Source organism: Abrus precatorius, unplaced genomic scaffold (genome assembly GCF_003935025.1).
Source record: "Abrus precatorius isolate BTA unplaced genomic scaffold, Abrus_2018 Scaffold11, whole genome shotgun sequence".
NCBI lineage: Eukaryota > Viridiplantae > Streptophyta > Magnoliopsida > Fabales > Fabaceae > Abrus > Abrus precatorius.
In genome coordinates, this window is record NW_020874303.1 from 14915524 (window position 1) to 14933381 (window position 17858).

A 17858-nucleotide genomic window follows, 5' to 3' on the forward strand; every position below is an offset into this window, starting at 1 on the left:
GAAAATCAATCCTTGTGAAACTATAATTTGGAAACTTAATTTAAGAACTCTTTATTACTTCTCGATGGGTACACTTGCCCTCCGAACAAGTTTTTGGTGCTGTTGCTGGGGATTACTTTTTCAATATTAAGAAAATCTCAAATTTAATTGATTTAAGCAATTTGTGTTTTATTTTATTTTGTTTATTTTATTGTTAATTTTTTTTTATAATTTTTGTATTTATTTTATTTTAATTATTTTATTTCACAATTTCTTTTAATGTATGCTCACTCGTTCTAAGTGCTCTACAATTTGTTTATTTGATTTGGAGATTGAGAGAACAGCGCGTAGACAAAGAAAAAAAGTGAGAGAGCAAATAATGGCAGAGGGAAGGAGATCAATTCAAGATTACATGACACCCACTGCTAGAGGCACTCCTGGAAGCATCGCAGCCCCTAGTGTGGAGGCAAACAATTTTGAATTGAAACCAGCACTCATAACCATGGTCCAAAACTCCATACAGTTTGGAGGCATGCCTAATGAAGATCCCAATTTACATCTGACAAAGTTCCTCTGATTGAAAGATACCATAAAATACAATGGAGTCTCCAACAATGCTATTCGACTCGGTCTTTTCCCATTATCGGTTTCTAAAAAGGCGAATGCATGGTTTTCTTCACTCCCAGCCAACTCCATCAGAACTTGGGAGGATCTCACTCAACAATTCTTGGGAAAGTACTTTCCTCCATCAAGGTCCTCTAAGCTTATGATGAAGATATGTTGCTTCTAACAACATGAAGCAGAATCCTTATTCGAGGCATGAGAGCAATTTGGAGAGCTTTTAAGGAGATGTCCTCATCATGATTTTTTGACTTGGAGGCAGGTACAAATCTTTTACAGTGGCCTGTCAATCACTACCAGGGCTACAATTGATGCCGCAGCAGGAGGGTCCCTCATAAGAAAAGATCCAGATGATGCATACAAACTAATAGATGAGATGACATCTTCTAGCTTTCAGTGGCACACTGCTGACTCTTACGACATCAAGAGGAAAGAGACCGCTCCGGTCTACCAAGTAGAGAGCAGCAGCCCACTAATGAACCAAATGGCAGCCCTTGCAAAGCAACTAAAATCTTTAATGAAGGCTCAAGACCAACCTGTAAGAGCTTTTGCAGCCCCAAAATCTAAGCAAGAGGAGCCAAATTTCATGGGCAATCATAGTTCGGGGTGGAGGAGTAATCCTCCTAACTCTTGGGGGAATGACTTTGGAAGTCAAAATTCAAGCGTTTATCGCCCTCCTCATATGCAAAGTCAGGGAGCAAGACTAGAAGGAAAAGAAGCTCCTAGATCTCAGTCTAACTTTCAAGAACAGATGATGGAATATGTGCATTACTCTGATAAGAGGATGACAAAGCTTGAATCCAAGTTGGACCAACATATTAAGAGAACTGATAAGAGGTTCGTAGAGGTCAAATCTAAAATACAAGCCAACTCTTCTAAGATGACTGCACAATTGGAGCAAATTACGAACCTTTTGAGTTAAAGAGTGATGGAAACATTGCCATTTTAGCCTGAACCTAATCCAAGGGAGCAATGCAATGCCATCACCCTTAGAAGTGGGAAGAAACTATAAGAATTGCATAACAGAGGCACATGCACGCCCATGCTTATAGAGAAGCATGCCCATGTTGATTCTACATGCACGCCCATGCTTACTGATGAGCACGCCTCTGCTACAATAGAAGCACGGCCGTGCTTATACAAGCACGCCCATGACAGTGATCAAAGCACATCCGTTGATAAATGCTTTCTATACTTGATCCTACATTGTAATTCATGAATGATAATTGAGAGTTTTAAGCTATTCATTGAGAAAATTTACTATTATTAATTTTATTTTATTTATATTTCAGGAAAAAAGATCAAGAAGTGAAAGCTTTAAAAGATATTGGGAATTAAAACACACAAAGAACCGGAGATATACATGGGCAAGTACATGCCCATGTATATGAGCGTGTATCTCACTGGTCGCGTCAATTGAAGTGTATCATCAAAACCAAAGATGTACACGGCCAAATTACATGGCCGTGTACATGGGCGTGTACTTTTCAAGAAAGTTATGAAGTACAATTATTAGAGACCAGAGATGTACACGGCCAAAGTATATGGTCGTGTACATGGGCGTGTACTTTTAACATGCGTCAGAATTTAAATTTCTGCGAGAAGATGAGCCCTTGGGCCACTCATTTAAAAGGGAACTTGGCACAGAAACTGAGGGAGACAGTTTTTGGAGACGAAAGACTTAGAGACGGTAAGAAAATGGGATCAAGCGTTCTAATTCTTATCTTTTGTAATTTTAGTTTCAAGATGTTTAGGTTCTAATTTTCCTTTGAGTATTTAAACGTAATGAATCCTAATTGACTAAATTTTCTGGAATTCTTCTAATGCTATTTCATGTTCCTTTCTCTTGGGTTTAATTGAGTAGTATCAATTTTCTTCTATCTTGTTTTCTTGTTTGAATTTGAGTAAAATTCTTGCATGAATTTAACATTGCTCAATTAAAAAGACTTGAATGTATTTCTAGAGATAGAAAGACGTGAGTTTTCTGTATTAGGATTAATCCTAATTATGAAACATAATGAACTTAATGCAACCTAGGAGTATTAATTAAGGAAGAGATTCTGATTGATCAACTGAGAGTTATGAATCATTATCCTTGAGAAAGGTATTGATTTAATTTAGAATTTCCTGCAGCGATAAGGGTTTGGAACTAAGTAGTTGAAGAAGAATTTCAGTTATTTAGACATTTAGGAGGATTTACAGTCTAGATACTTGCCTATTTCCCTTGAACACCTTTAGCCATAATTTTCTATAATTTATTTTCATAAGAATATTTGTTTCTTTTTAATTTATTATTCTTTTACTTTTAGCAATTTCATCAACAAAATTTATTTTTCATATCTATTAACAATTACAAAAGTAAGGAAGGATTTCTTAATAATAGTCCCTGTGGATACAACACTTGGTATTTAAATTTTCATAATATTACTTTGACAACGGGTATACTTGCCCAGTAATTTGATTTTTACACATCAGCCGTGCATCACTATGAGCAAGACCGTGCTTCAAGCGAGGAGCCTAAAAAAGAAAAGAAGGAAGAGCCTTTTTTTTCAACCAAGGCCTATGAGCCTAAGATACCTTTCCCACAGCGGCTGCAAGGTCACCCTCCTTATGATGAAGAGTTCTACAAGTTTTTAGACTTATTGGGCAAAGTGCACATCAATATGTCTTTCATTGATGTTATCTCCAAAATACCCAAATATGCTAAATTTTTAAAGGAGATTTTGACCAATAAAAGAAAGTTGAGAGCACATGAAACTGTGACGCTCACCCAGGAGTGCTCAGTTATAGTCCTTAAAAAGCTTCCACCTAAGCTTAAGGACCCAGGGAGTTTTACTATTCCTTGCACAATTGGAAAAACTCATATTGATAAGACTTTATGTGATTTAGGAGCAAGTATTAATCTTATGCCTTATTCTATTTTCAAGAAGCTTGGAATGCATAAACCTAAGCTGACCTCCATGTCACTTCAGCTGGCAGATAGGTCGATCACATACCCCAAAGGCATAATGGAGAACATACTTGTAAAAGTTGGGGAGTTTATATTTCCTGCTGACTTTGTGGTACTTGACATGGAGGAAGATGATGATGTCCCCATCATACTAGGGAGACTATTCTTGGCCACTGCTAGGGCCATCATAGACGTACAAGAAGGAAAGCTCACACTGAGGCTAGATGATGAGGAAGTTGTATTTCAAGTTTTCAATTCTTTCAAGTACCCTTCTAGCCAAGAGTCTTGTCACTTTGTGAGCAATGTGGATGTTGTTTCTCCTCCTTCAATTTATGTGAAGCATGGAACCACAAGAAGAAGGCCAAGGAGGAAGCAATATAAGAAGAAGAAAAGACAAAAGCTTACACCATTCATTAATAAGCCTCCTAATTCAAAGCTTAAATTTTCTTCTCTTTATTCTAATCCCCATCTTATGAATAATTTTTCTGATGTAATAGGTGTTGGGGAGGCAAAGCTGCTGGGGAGACAATTACATATCAAGGGAGCCACCTCTGAGACTCATGTCTTCTTCCCACCTTGATTTAATAGGAACGTCAGGCTCATGACGTTAAACAAGCGCTCCCAGGAGCCAACATGTGTCTTTTATTTTATTTAAAATTTATTTCTTTTTGTTTATTTTAATTTTTGCTATTTATATTTTATTTTTCGAATACAGAATAAGCATATTGAAAGATTGCAAGAACAGAGTTGATTGTTCCCACACTTTGAGCTTTGATTTGGAAGCACGCTCGTGCTCATCACATACACGGCCGTGCATTGAGTCGCAGTTGTGAGAGAAAGCTTTACATCATAAGCATGGGCGTGCTCAAGATTTCAGCATAGCCGTGCTCCCTCACTCGAAGCCGTCGCGCCAAGAATTATCAGGGAACCTCTTTCCTTTTTATTCAGTTGCCCTTTTTGCATGCTTTTAATTTGATTTGTTTCAAACATTGAGGGCAATGTTTCGCTTTAAGTATGGAGGAGTAGTTCCTAATTATATGATTGTTATTGCATGTTATTGAGTAAAGTGCCTATGCTATTTTTTATGATAATAAAACTTTTTCCCTTATGGAACCTAATTTTTTCAGATAGAAGAGCATGTTGAGTGATTATTATTGGCATTATACTTTCATTTGGAAACTAATAATTAGCTTAGTTCCTTACTTTTATACTCTACATTAAACTTTAACCCACATATGTATGTTTTGAGCCTTAAAGGAGATTTCTATCTTAATTTAGTTAATTGTACCCCTTTCCTTATTGTTTTGTGTGATTATCTCCTTAGGATTTGTGCTCTAGAACTTGACTTGGAACCGACTTAAGACTTCTCTTTTTAATTGCACGTTTTAATGTGATTGAGGCATAATAGGATTTTTATTCTTGGCCTTCAGCATGTTTGAGATACAACTAGTTGTCCACTTTGAGCTTTATTGATTTTCTTGGTCCCTTGCATTAAATTTATAAAATATTTTGATGACCTTGAGTTTATGAATGGAGCAATTGAGTTGTTGAATTGTTTGATTAATTCTCCTCTATATCTCTCATATGCAAAAAGAAAGAAAAAAAGTATGAAAAAGAAAATAAAAAAATAGAAAAAAAGAAAAGAAAAGAAAAGAAAAAGGGTTATATATGATTGAAAGGAGAGAAAAGAAAAGATATTGTTCACATACAAAAATATAAAAATTACTCAAAGAGCTTCATTTGTAAACTAAGGGGATGTTTGTAATTTTTATAATTTATTACCCTTTGTATATTCCCTTTCTTTCATTTATCTCACCTCAATTATTATAACCCCTTGGCCACATTATAACCTGAAAAAGACCTCATGATTTTTACTTGCATTTAATTTATTTAGTGGAGAGTCGGTTTATAGTCAAGCCTATGGTAGTACACTCTTCTTTAGGAGAACTGAGTGATATCTTTTTTTGTCCCTTAGTGAGAAAGGAAAGTAGAGTACTTGAGTTTGATGTTTGAGTGAAAAGTATGGAAATATAAGATTCTAATTGAGAATCCTTTTGATTGCTTATGCTCAGTGATATTACTCTTGTTGCTCTCTTTATCTCGTTATCTCGGGTTCCTTGTGTGGTATTATGTTTTAAGTTATTATGTTACCCTTAACCAGTACTTTGCTTGAGGACAAGCAAACAGATAAGTATGGGGGAGTTGATAAGTCTGTAATTATGCCCTCTTTTACAGTCTATATATTCATATTTGACCTTTATTTTATTTGATTTTTACATTAATTTATATATTAATTGTGCAGTTTGGTATAAAGAGGCCGCAAGTGGATTTTGGGTGCATTCTGGGCCTAAATTGATGGAAGATTAGAGTTTCGCAGCAGTCAGCACGCCCAGACCCATTCAATAAGCACGGGGGTGCTTTGAGCCCATGCACGGTCGTGCTTAGACCTTGCCCGGCCATGCTCATCTGCGGGAAGCCCAATTATGAAGACTTTTTAGGGTTTTCAAATTCTATAAAAAGGGAGATCTCCGGGCATTGTAAGGTGACCGTTTTTGACATCTTGGCTTTGGCTCTAGAATATATCTGATCTCGTCTCTCTTGCACGAGATCCTTGGCACATGCTTGGCGAGACTCGGAGCTTCAAGCGATCGTACTTGAGGACCAAGAACACATCTCATACTCTAGTTTGCTATTTCTTTTGATTATGACTTTGTTTATGATTGTTTTAGTTCTTTTTTTTAGTATGAGTAATTAAGTCCATAGCTAGGGCTATGAGAACTATTATTCATGAATTTATGAAATTTTGATATTTGAATCTAAATTTGATTTCTGCTTTGTGATTAGATTTTATCCTATTGGGCTTCTTTCTTAATGTTAATTAATTATATCGTCAGGCCACTGTACCTCGGTTAATTAAATCGTCAGGCCACTGTACCTCGGTTAATTAAATCGTCAGGCCACTGTACCTCGGTTAATTAATAGATCTATAGGGTAAAACGAGACAAAGGATTTGGTGGACTAAACCAATCTTTCTCTTCTAATCATTATTAAATTAACAAGTTCGTAAGTTCCTAAAGCTTTCTTAAATTAATATCTTGCATGACCATTGGACATGTTAATTTAGAGAAAAGAATATTAATATTGCATGACTATTGGGTATTAATAGTATTCGTATGAATGATTGGTAATAACAAGGAAATCGAATTTAGTGTTAAATAGAGAAATAACATAAAGAATTGAATGAGAAAACTCATATGCCCTAAGTTCTTCTCTGATAAGTTTAATCACAACGTGCATTGTATTCCTTACTCTTAGTTTTATAATTGATTTTATAAATTCTTGTTTTTAATTAATTTCGTATCTTTGAAGCTTAAACAATTGAATTAGAAAATTGAAAATCAATCCTTGTGGGACGATAATTTGGGAACTTAATTTAAGAACCCTTTATTACTTCTCGAGGGATAAACTTGCCCTCCAAACAATTGCACACTTCTTTACGTTGATAATATATATATATATATATATATATATATATATATATATATATATATATATATATATATATGCATGGCACCTTTATTCTAAAATGTGGTTGTTTTTTTTTTCTTTTTGTTATTAGTATTTTTTGAAGTATGTATATTGATATAGTATGTTATTTTTTCAACTTTATGTGCTGCACACACTTTGTTTAATGAAAAACTTGAATAACTATTTAGTACTTTATGTGTTTATAATATGTATGACCTACAAAATAGCAAGTTTGTAGTGATAGTCAATATTATTAAATAAAGTTATGGTTTCTTAAAATGGTGGGTTAACTAAAAAATAAATTATATATATATATATATTATTGCATCTTAGTTAATTGAAAAATACTTTTAATTAATTAAATTTAAATTTTATAATTTACTTTTGAGTTAAACCACCATTTTAAGAAACCATAACTTTATTTAATAATATTGACTATCACTACAAACTTGCTATTTGTAAGTCATACATATTATAAACACATAAAGTACTAAATAGTTATTCACGTTTTTCATTAAACAAAGTATGTGCAGCACATAAAGTTGAAAAAATAACATACTATATTAATATACATACTTCAAAAAATACTAATAACAAAAAGAAAAAAAGAACAACCACATTTTAGAAGAAAGGTGCCATGCATACATAGACTCCATACATTTAAAATATAGAAAATGGTATAATAACTTGAAATGTCACTAAGTTTCCTTCAATCTAATAATGAAGTCTTTCCTCTCTAAAAGTTAAAAACAATGTCAAAATCTTAAAAAATGAGTTGTGTGAGCATGACAAAGAAGAGAAATGAATTATCAAGCTTGTGCGAGAGAGAAATGAAAACTCTAGAGTGCTATGTGTATTGCTTCGTGAGAAAAGTGATGTTGTATCCGTAACACTCATTAACAGTTTTTTACATTAGTTGTCCTTAAAAACAATGTAGAAAAAATCTCATAAATTTTTTTAAAAATCCTTTAATCTCCTCTTTGAAGCTGGTTGCTTTTAGAATCAATGTGAAAAATACTTAATACTTCGATTCTAAAAACAATGATGTATTTAAGTACTTTAAGTTTTTAAAAGTTTCAAAAATATCACTACGCTGCTGCTTTCGTAACTTATGTAAAATTCTATTGTTAATGTATTTTTGCACCAGTGCTAACGTGACATTTGAATATCTGAGAATTTCGAAAAAGAAAAATTATGGAGCAAGGAAGCTGTAAAAGCATGTAATGTTGCATTGGAATGTTAGATACCAAATAGATTCACATCAGAGAGGTGGAGACAAGAATCTTTGACCATAACTTTCCAATTTATTGAAACGTGTAGATTGGTTCAACAATAGAAGGCTTTTAGGATTGGAAATTGGCCTTTCTCCAAAACTACTTGGAACTCGTACGACAAAAGCTAAAGGGGCGACACGAAACATGTAAAAATGCCAAACTACGTCACTTCCCTTTTAAAATTTAGACTCTCAAGGGAAATGTATAGCATTAGGAGGGACAAACGTGGACAACAATGGAGCTTTACTTGTTTAGAGCTATGTAACGCAACTAAACGTAAAATGCTGAAGCATGAATAATTGATATATGCATGACTAAAGGAAACCACGTACACTTTTCTTCAAGTGAATATTAGTCATACAAGGAAATTGTTCTTTTGTTATTTTTAGATTTTGTATTGTCATTCATTCATTATCAATGCTATCGTTTTCATTCATATATTGCCATTATCAACTCACTACTGGCACAATTATCATATTGCTATCGCTATTTTGTAATTCTCTCTTTAGAATGTTTATTATGGACAAAAACGATAAATAAGTATTTGGTATATAAAAGTATAATCAAGTAAGTCTTTTAAAAATTTGAATCACTAACTTATTTTTTAAAATATTTTAAATCATCACTCAATCCTTAAAATATTTTGTCACTAAATTAATCCTTTAAAATTTTAATTTTACCACTAAATTAGTCTTTCAAATATCTAAAATATAATCATATTTGTTCTTATAAAAGATTAAAGTTGTAAATCAAAGAGAAGAGGTTAACTTGGTGATGAATTAAATCTTAAAAAAATTAAAGTTTTACAAATTAATCTTTATAAAAAATAAAATCGGTATAAAAAATATTAATTTGATGACAAAATTTTTAACAAAATAGCATAATTATAATTTAAGTATTTAAAATATTAATTTTCTATTTTGAATATTTAAAAGACTTCTTTTTAACGATACTTTCACTTTTTAAAGACAAATTTAAAAATTTCATTTTAGTTTTCTAACACAATTTCTAATTAGAAAGACTGAAAACACTTTACTTTTCAGAAATTTTACTTTTCCCTAATTTGCAAGTTTAACAATTTATTCAGTTGCTCTATGTATTAATTAAAATGCACGGTAATTATTGTATGATAAAGGTTGATTTGAAAAATGCTGTCATATGACAGCACAACCATTTTAACTAATAACATTTACGTTAGTGCTTTGTTTTGGTGTAAGTGAAAATAGAAAGATCTCTCTATGCTTATATGCATCGTTTGCTACTCTATATGATGAACATGAATAAAAAGGATTGAGGTGGAAGTTGGTTTTATTTCTCTTTCGGTTAGGTATATAGGCAATGGGAAATCTGTAGTAGAAAATGAAAAGCAGGAAGAGGACAAAATGACAATTGTCACCAAATCTATCCATCAATTTGGCCATTTTTCGATTGAAAAGAACTTTGTGGACAATTAAGCTTTAATGTAATTAACATCTCGAAATCACATAACGTTTGACATAAAAGGTGAACCCATTTTAATTTTGACTTGTTGCTTTCCTTCCACTGTCACCATTTATAGTGGCCAACACGTGTACGTGGCATTCAATTACACATATATATCAAACATGCAAATACAATTGAGCTTAACTGAAAGCTTTAAGACAAACAAAATGGCTTTGGAGATAAACCCTTTTAGCTTAAGATTATAAAAATTAGAATATTATGATTCCATAATATAAATGAAAAAAATGTTTGGTGCATTGTGGTGAGTGACTTCCCAGTGTTTTTAATAAAATAGGCTCTGTTTTCCTTTTTTGCTGGTACAGCTTTATGAGCATGATTGGAGATTAATTAGTGACCAAAAAGAATATACGTACGTACACGCTCCAATTCAATGAATAACATAAAGCATACACTTGCTTGCACGTTTGTCGTAACATCTAAATTCCATCGCTTTATGTTTTTATTTGTTTAGTTTGACTCAATTTCTATTTTTTTTTTTTTTAACTCAGATTCATCTTTAAAACTTGATCAAGATTCAAGAACATGAATTGAAACCACTATTTGTCAACTGATTTACGCATTCAAAAATTCGATAATGTAACGTGTTTAATTATTTTGATGATTTGAAAATGTTTTTAATAAGTTATAATAGTATTAAAATCAATTGCTTAAAAAGTTTATTTTCTTCTTTAAATTTAGACCTTAAAAATTTGATTTGTAAAGTAGATAAATATAATTTAAGATATTTGACTTTTGTAATATTGGAAACCACATAGATAGTCAAGCTTGTATGTGCATATGGATAAGCATAGAGAGATTAAAACAATAAACAAGAACAAGCTTGTTTCTCCCCTTTGGGGTGTCACAGTGGGTTGCAACAAATGCAGAATGTGACTTCTTCCCCCAACTTGATTTGAGTGGCCTACCATATATAACTACAATTTTTATGGTGTCCAACTAAAGCTTCTTTTGCCTTGCTACTGTAACCACACTGTTTATTTTTACATAAAGAAAGGTTTTGTTTGGAAAGACATAATACACAGCGTTTGAAAGATTTATAATTATGCAAGAACATATCCTTTTTCAAAGGAAACAAATAAAGTTATGCCAAGTTAATATTAAAGTAAATTAAACATAATTCTCGTCACATATGCATGATCTATTAAACTGATATATTTATTCATTTGTTTGAAGGAGTAGTAACAACGAGAAAGCAATTCATCTGCATTTTTCATAATTCGCAAATTGAGATACGAAATGTATACGTTTTGGATTGGACTTTGACTGGCACACGTATTCATATGCAACTAGACAAGTCTCTATAAGGATACACTCCTTTGTTGGGACTGTGATCATTAATCATTGGAGATGATTAGATACCCATTAATCTTTGGTGCTCCACTTCAAACTCTCTTCGACCCTAAGTACTGTTAAGAAACTTCTACCATACAAAAACATCTCATTTTCTTTTCAGCGATACAATTATCTTTGCCAATATATTATGTATCTCTAGTTTTTTATAAATATGATTAAACTTGTAATTTTTCTATGCATTGCATGTATGTTATTAAATTAAATTTAAATTTTAGAGTAACTAACTAAAATGTATATTTATAATAGGGATAGATCTTCTCAATAATAGTGTAAGTCTAAAAACTCTTCACTTGATTTTAACCTTTTATTTAACTTACATCTAATAGATTATAATTTATTATTTCACTTACCGTTAGATGTAAGTTAAATAAAAGGTTCAAATCAAGTATCAGAGTTTTACACTAGTATAAAAAGATTATGTCCCTTTATAATATGACTATTTTTAAATTTAATATATTGTATAAATTTTAAAAAGAATATATTTAAATTATTATTGATACTAAATATTATATAATATTAAGAATTTTTTTTAAAAATTATTAGAAAATAAAATTTTAAATTAATATAAAATTTAAAAGCAAATACCTAATGTAGAAAAAATAATCCCAAAAATGCTCTCAGTTAAAGATACTCTTATTTAATAATTAATACTCACAATTTATATAAATATATTAATTTAATTTAAACTTATTTTTTTAATTAGTTTTGATCGACCAAATTTGAAATTTTTAAAAATGTCCTTGCTATATATCATTTTGTGATATGGCATGACATGGATCTGGCCATGATACGCAATGCTATCCAGTATTATAATAAGGGTAAATGCATGTCACGTCATTAATAAGTGGTAATAAAAATTATTTTTAAATTTTTTAAAATTTATGTATCTAAAAGTATCATAAAAATATTTTGAAGTTAATAGGACTAAACGTATTTTGCAAATTCAGTTATCTGATTTTATTTGTTTTTAATAAACTTGTGACTATTTTTTTTAAATGAGAAAAATAAAACTTTAGAAATTTTTTGTTTTCTTAATGAGAAAAAGCATGAAAGTGATGATAAATGAAAAATTATGAAGATCAAAAGGACAGTTGTGAAGAAAATTGGAAATAATTTTGCTACTTAAGCCACAGGTAATAAAACTTGTTGATTTTAAGAAATGGTAACAATTTGAACTACTAAATGGTCCATTGATTTTAATTGAACTCACTCACCAAGTTTAATTTGGAGATATTTTAATTAGTTAGTATAATTAATTTTTGTAGCAGTGGTAGTGCTACTGTTATTAATACTCCTAGTCCTACTCCTACTACACTTACTATATTAATTACTACTGCTGCTGCTTATATTTACAAAATAACCTTTTTTTTTTCACTATTTTAACATCTTTAATAATAGTTGCTTATTGTACTTTAAAAGTTATTATCTATTACATATTGTATAAATAATTTTATGATTGTTGAGAAGATAATATTTATATTCTAAAAAAATGTTATCTATCTATGAATATTTTAATAATCATTGACTAGAAAATGAGCAACGGCTAAAAAATATTACTTATTCTATATTTTAAGAATGGTTTTACAATTATTAACAATAAAAGTGATTGTACTTTAAACGTTGTTATCTAGTTTATGTTTTAGGAATAATTTTACACCTATTTACAAAAAATAAAATAAAATAAATCAACAATTAAAAACGGTTGCTTATTACATGTTTTAAGAACGATTTTACAACCATAGATAGTCAAAATATTCATACTTTAAAGATCGTCACTTATTCTATATTTTAGATAAAATTTTACAACCATTAACCATAAAACCATCAATAATTTACAAAGAACTGTCTATTATATATTATTAGCTATTACAATAAAAGTCATTGTGTACTATATATTTTATAACCATTAAAAATTAGTGTTACATAAAACCAAAAATATTATAATATATGAAAAATAATTTAATTTAAAAATTTACCTTCTACAATTTCTTCTTTGAAATTATCACACAAGAGATAAAATTTAAGGAGTTATTTAAGAAAGAAGATTTTAGAGGAGAAAGAAGGGGAGGATAAAATTTATATTTTAAATAAATATATTTAAAATTAATATTTTTATAAATAAAGATATAAATTAATATATTAACAAAAACTTAATTAATAATATATAATTTTTTAATTTAAAATTAAAAAATATTCCGTTTTTTCTTTTTCCTCTAAAAACTTCCTCACAAATAAACACTAGATCGCTTTCTCTACCATTGCCGTCTTACAATCTAATAATTTTTTATTAGATGATTTTATCTAAACACTAACTTTTAAATTAAAAATTTTAACTATATAAACCATGTTCATAATAGTAATAAAATTAATATCGTATATACTTTTGAAATACATAAAAATAAAACTATTGAAAATTTTTAGTTGTTTTATTTTTACAAAATATACAGCATAAATATAAAATCACAGTTGGATTGATAAAAAATATATTTTGTATAAAATTATTGATAGTATAAAAATAAGTATAATATATATATATATATATATATATATATATATATTACTAGTTTTAATTTGATTCTTAATAATAATAATAAAAAGAACTAAAAATATGAAACGAATAACATACGAAATCCTCAGATTCAAGTTGGGATATTGTGAAAGGAAATTATTCTAGAAAAGAAGATACGATTCTGCAAAGGAAATTAACTCGTTCATATAAATTGTTATTGTCGAAGTTTGCTGACCTAATTTTGATTCCATTTATATTATCATAATAAGCACACATTTATTTTTGTTTTTCAAATTTTCTACCCAAACAACCCCTATATGCGTTGTCGAGCTGCCCCCATGAAAGTGATTCCGAGGTTCACCCTTTGTACCCTCTTTCAATGATACATATCTTCGATGATAAGAACATTTATGACGTAGACAATTCATTCTATGTTGCTATAAATAATAGGTTCCTTCCCATGCTATTCCCTAGGAAGAAACACACCTTCTTCCTTCGGTTCTCTAATATTTGATATTCACCCTTTTCTAAGCATAAGCCACTTCAAATTCTCCAACTCATTATAACAACAATGGCCACTGAAAAGCTTAGAAATTGCGCCAACTTCTTTGAGAACTCTAAACACCACTTTGCCATGATCGCTTTACAGTTCGGCTATGCAGGCATGAACATTATCACTAAGGTTTCACTCAACCGAGGCATGAATCACTATGTCCTCGTTGTTTATCGCCACGCCTTTGCAACTGCTGTCATAGCTCCATTCGCCTTCATCTTTGAAAGGTTCATATCACAAACCATGCACCTTAACAAGCCTTGTAATGTTTTTAGTCTTTTATTGATACAGAAGCTTTACAAAATAATGTTAATTCGTGGTTTCAATTTTTCAGGAAATCTCAGCCAAAGATAACATTTCCAATTTTCATGCAAATTTTCGTCCTCGCTCTGCTGGGGTGAGTTCATCCTTAGTTTAATGCACTAATCGTATATTGAGCAATGTGCTTATTTTATTCAAAATTTTGAAAAAATAATCATTTTTTAAGGCTTTCTTGAAGAGTTGACAATATGAAAAGAAGAAACGATTATTTATTTCAAATGATTAAGCTAAATCTAAACATTGACACACAATTGTATTATAGCACAAAGAATATACATAGATGAATAATAAAACGCTGCTTGCATACTTTTTTTTACTATTGTACACAGGCCTGTGATAGATCAAAACTTCTACTATGCTGGGTTGAAATTAACATCCCCAACATACTCATGTGCAATGAGCAACGTGCTTCCTGCCATGACTTTTGTGATGGCAGTTTTATGCCGGTAAAATTTAGAACATTCCATTATAAACTATATTCTAAGTTTTTTTTTCTCCCTATGCATTTTTAGTTTATTTAAATTATATGGATGGATTATAAAAAGGATGGAGAAGATCAACATGAAGAAGGTGAGATGCCAAGCGAAAGTGGTGGGAACCTTGGTGACTGTGGCTGGGGCCATGATTATGACCTTATACAAAGGTCCTATTGTGGAGATGGTGTGGACCAAACATGAATCTCATCATAGGCAAATCAATAGTGCAACAAATACCACAAAATCTTCAGACAAGGATTGGTTCATAGGCTCCATTTTCCTAATCCTTGCCGCCCTTGCCTGGGCAGCCCTTTTTGTTTTACAAGTAAGACCCCATAAAGCAAAAATTTGGCAACTTTTTACTTAAACACACACACTCTCTCTCTCTAATTAGTTTGTGTGTGTTTGTTGACGTTACGTAATAAACATTTTTGGTTCATGTTATTGGACAGGCCAAAGCCATAGAAACGTACAAAAATCATCAACTAAGCCTCACATCAATAATCTGCTTCATAGGCACACTTCAAGCTATTGCTGTTACCTTTGTTATGGAACACAAGGCTTCCGTGTGGACAATTGGCTGGGATATGAATTTACTTGCCGCTGCCTATGCTGTAAGAAACATCATATGATCCATATATGTTAATGTGTTTTATTTTGTTTCTAATACTATTATGCTAATAATATGATTATTTTGATATATTTGTATTAGGGGATTGTTACATCAAGCATATCATACTACGTACAAGGGTTGGTAATTCAGAAGAAAGGCCCTGTTTTCGCTACTGCATTCAGCCCTCTGATGATGATCATTGTCGCCATCATGGGTTCCTTTGTCCTAGCAGAGAATATTTTTCTTGGAGGGTAAATTCCTATCATCATTAGTTCCAATCCCAACCCCACATAAATCTTACAAAAAAAAAAAAAGGCATTAGTTTTAAGAAAATATAAAAGAAAGTAAAAAAAATAAAATTTAAAAATACATTAAACCAAATATGACCCATTATTATATAAAATATTTTATAATGGAAATATGCAACAAAAACAATTCAAATTAAATAATTTATTTCGCGTCAATTTGGTAGCTTTGCACTGACTAGAAATTGTATCCTATCTTTAAACAAATTGGCGGTAAATTTCTACGGATGGAATAAAAATACTATCTATATTATTAATTACATGTTTCTTTCTACGTTTGTTTATTTTATTAATATGCTTTAAAAAAATAATAAAAATTAAAGAGAGTGGAATATCCTTTAAAATTAAAGGAAAATTATCCACCTAAAGAAATAAAAAGGGACTTTTATTAAGTTGTCGTTTTTTAACTAAGGAGATGTATAAGTAATGAAACATAAATCCTCTCTTCGTGCGCGCATTCTTATTTTAATGTATCCATACATGCAGTGAATACATACTCCAAAAGTTTAATATATCGATCCATGTATAATATTCACATTTCAGACTATCTCCAACAATAAATTTTAATAAATTACTACCTTTTCTGTGCTCCAAAAAATAAGTATTATATTTTACGATCTCTGTTGTCACTTTTTATTACTTTTAAAAACATTACAATAGTTATAAGTAAATCATATGTTATAACAAATTTAAATATAGATTTATCAACAACAGTTAATTTAGTAGTATATTACCTTTAAGTAAAATGTTGAGTTTGAACTAATTCATGTGTGAGCAGAGTTATCTCATACAGAAGATACATGTGTGTAGATTTTAGTGATAAAAAATAAATTTTCTAAATTATAAAAATCAAAAGAATAAAAGTTTATTTAGTTTTCCAACTTTATATTTTAAATTCTCAATAAGCTAACGGGAGAGTTTGATTTTGGGCTTGTGGATGCAGTGTGATTGGTGCCATCTTGATTGTAATAGGCTTATACTCAGTTCTGTGGGGAAAGCATAAAGAACAAGTGGAGAACAAAGTGGCAAAGGATATACCCTTGCCTTTAAAGGGTGCTCAGGTTGATCGAATTAATCCAGGGGCACTTATTGATTCCACTGATCAATCATCTGAAGCAAAATCTGATCAGAATGCAGAAATCAACAAGCACCCTTCGATTGTTATTAGCATGCCTATCCCTGAGCCTCCCATGAAAGCTAACAATTAATCAGAGAAACAAAAGCATAAGCTATCTGAAATGTGAATAGGGATGACTTTTTTTTCTTCCTTGTCACTTTTCTTCCATGAATTTGTCCCTCGTTGGTAAATTTTCCTTGCCCTTTAATTTAATCAAAAGGAGTCTCGTTTGTAACTAATTAAGCTATATATATATTTTGCAAGAATTTTAAACTAAGTTTAGAAAAGATAATCATGTGAAGTTTATCTCTCTCGATCTCTTTTTTTTTTTTCCTTTATTGTCCGAACAATTGTGGAATTTTCGATAACTTTCCATTTTAATGGAATCTGACGCCTGATTCAGATCCCACTTAGGCTCATAGTGGCATAAACTTTTTTTGAAAATGATCATAAGCAATTAATTGTAAGTTATTGAGAATCCAGCTTATAGTGCATCTGATGCCTCATTCCCATATTCCTAAAGATAAACCCTTAGATGAGCACAATAATGTTACATATGAAATGAGCAAGATACATAATTGTGAAGACAAGACAGACAGAAATAATGCCACAGCTGGTTGATCAATTATATAAATTATTATTCCTTTGAGAATTTGGTACTTGTGAGTTATAAGATTAATTGCCTCTCTTTCTTGTTTTTAATATTTCAACATGTGAGAGTGATTGCTGATACATAGAAACCCTTACTCTCTGATT

General features: G+C 30.8%; 1 protein-coding gene and 1 non-coding gene across 2 annotated transcripts; one reads left to right on the forward strand and one right to left on the reverse strand.

The window, feature by feature from the left end:
• Positions 1-739: 739 nt before the first annotated feature.
• LOC113856773 lies at positions 740-846 on the reverse strand. The gene has a single exon (XR_003503006.1). It is a non-coding gene; the product is annotated as a small nucleolar RNA R71 (small nucleolar RNA).
• Positions 847-14267: 13421 nt separating this feature from the next.
• On the forward strand, positions 14268-17193 carry LOC113855662 (WAT1-related protein At5g07050-like). The gene is made up of 7 exons (XM_027487293.1): positions 14268-14497; positions 14605-14667; positions 14921-15037; positions 15137-15392; positions 15520-15681; positions 15780-15931; positions 16929-17193. Exons 1-7 carry the CDS (start codon positions 14289-14291, stop codon positions 17191-17193), a joined length of 1224 nt encoding a protein of 407 aa, XP_027343094.1. The 5' UTR covers positions 14268-14288.
• The last annotated feature ends 665 nt before the right edge of the window (positions 17194-17858 follow it).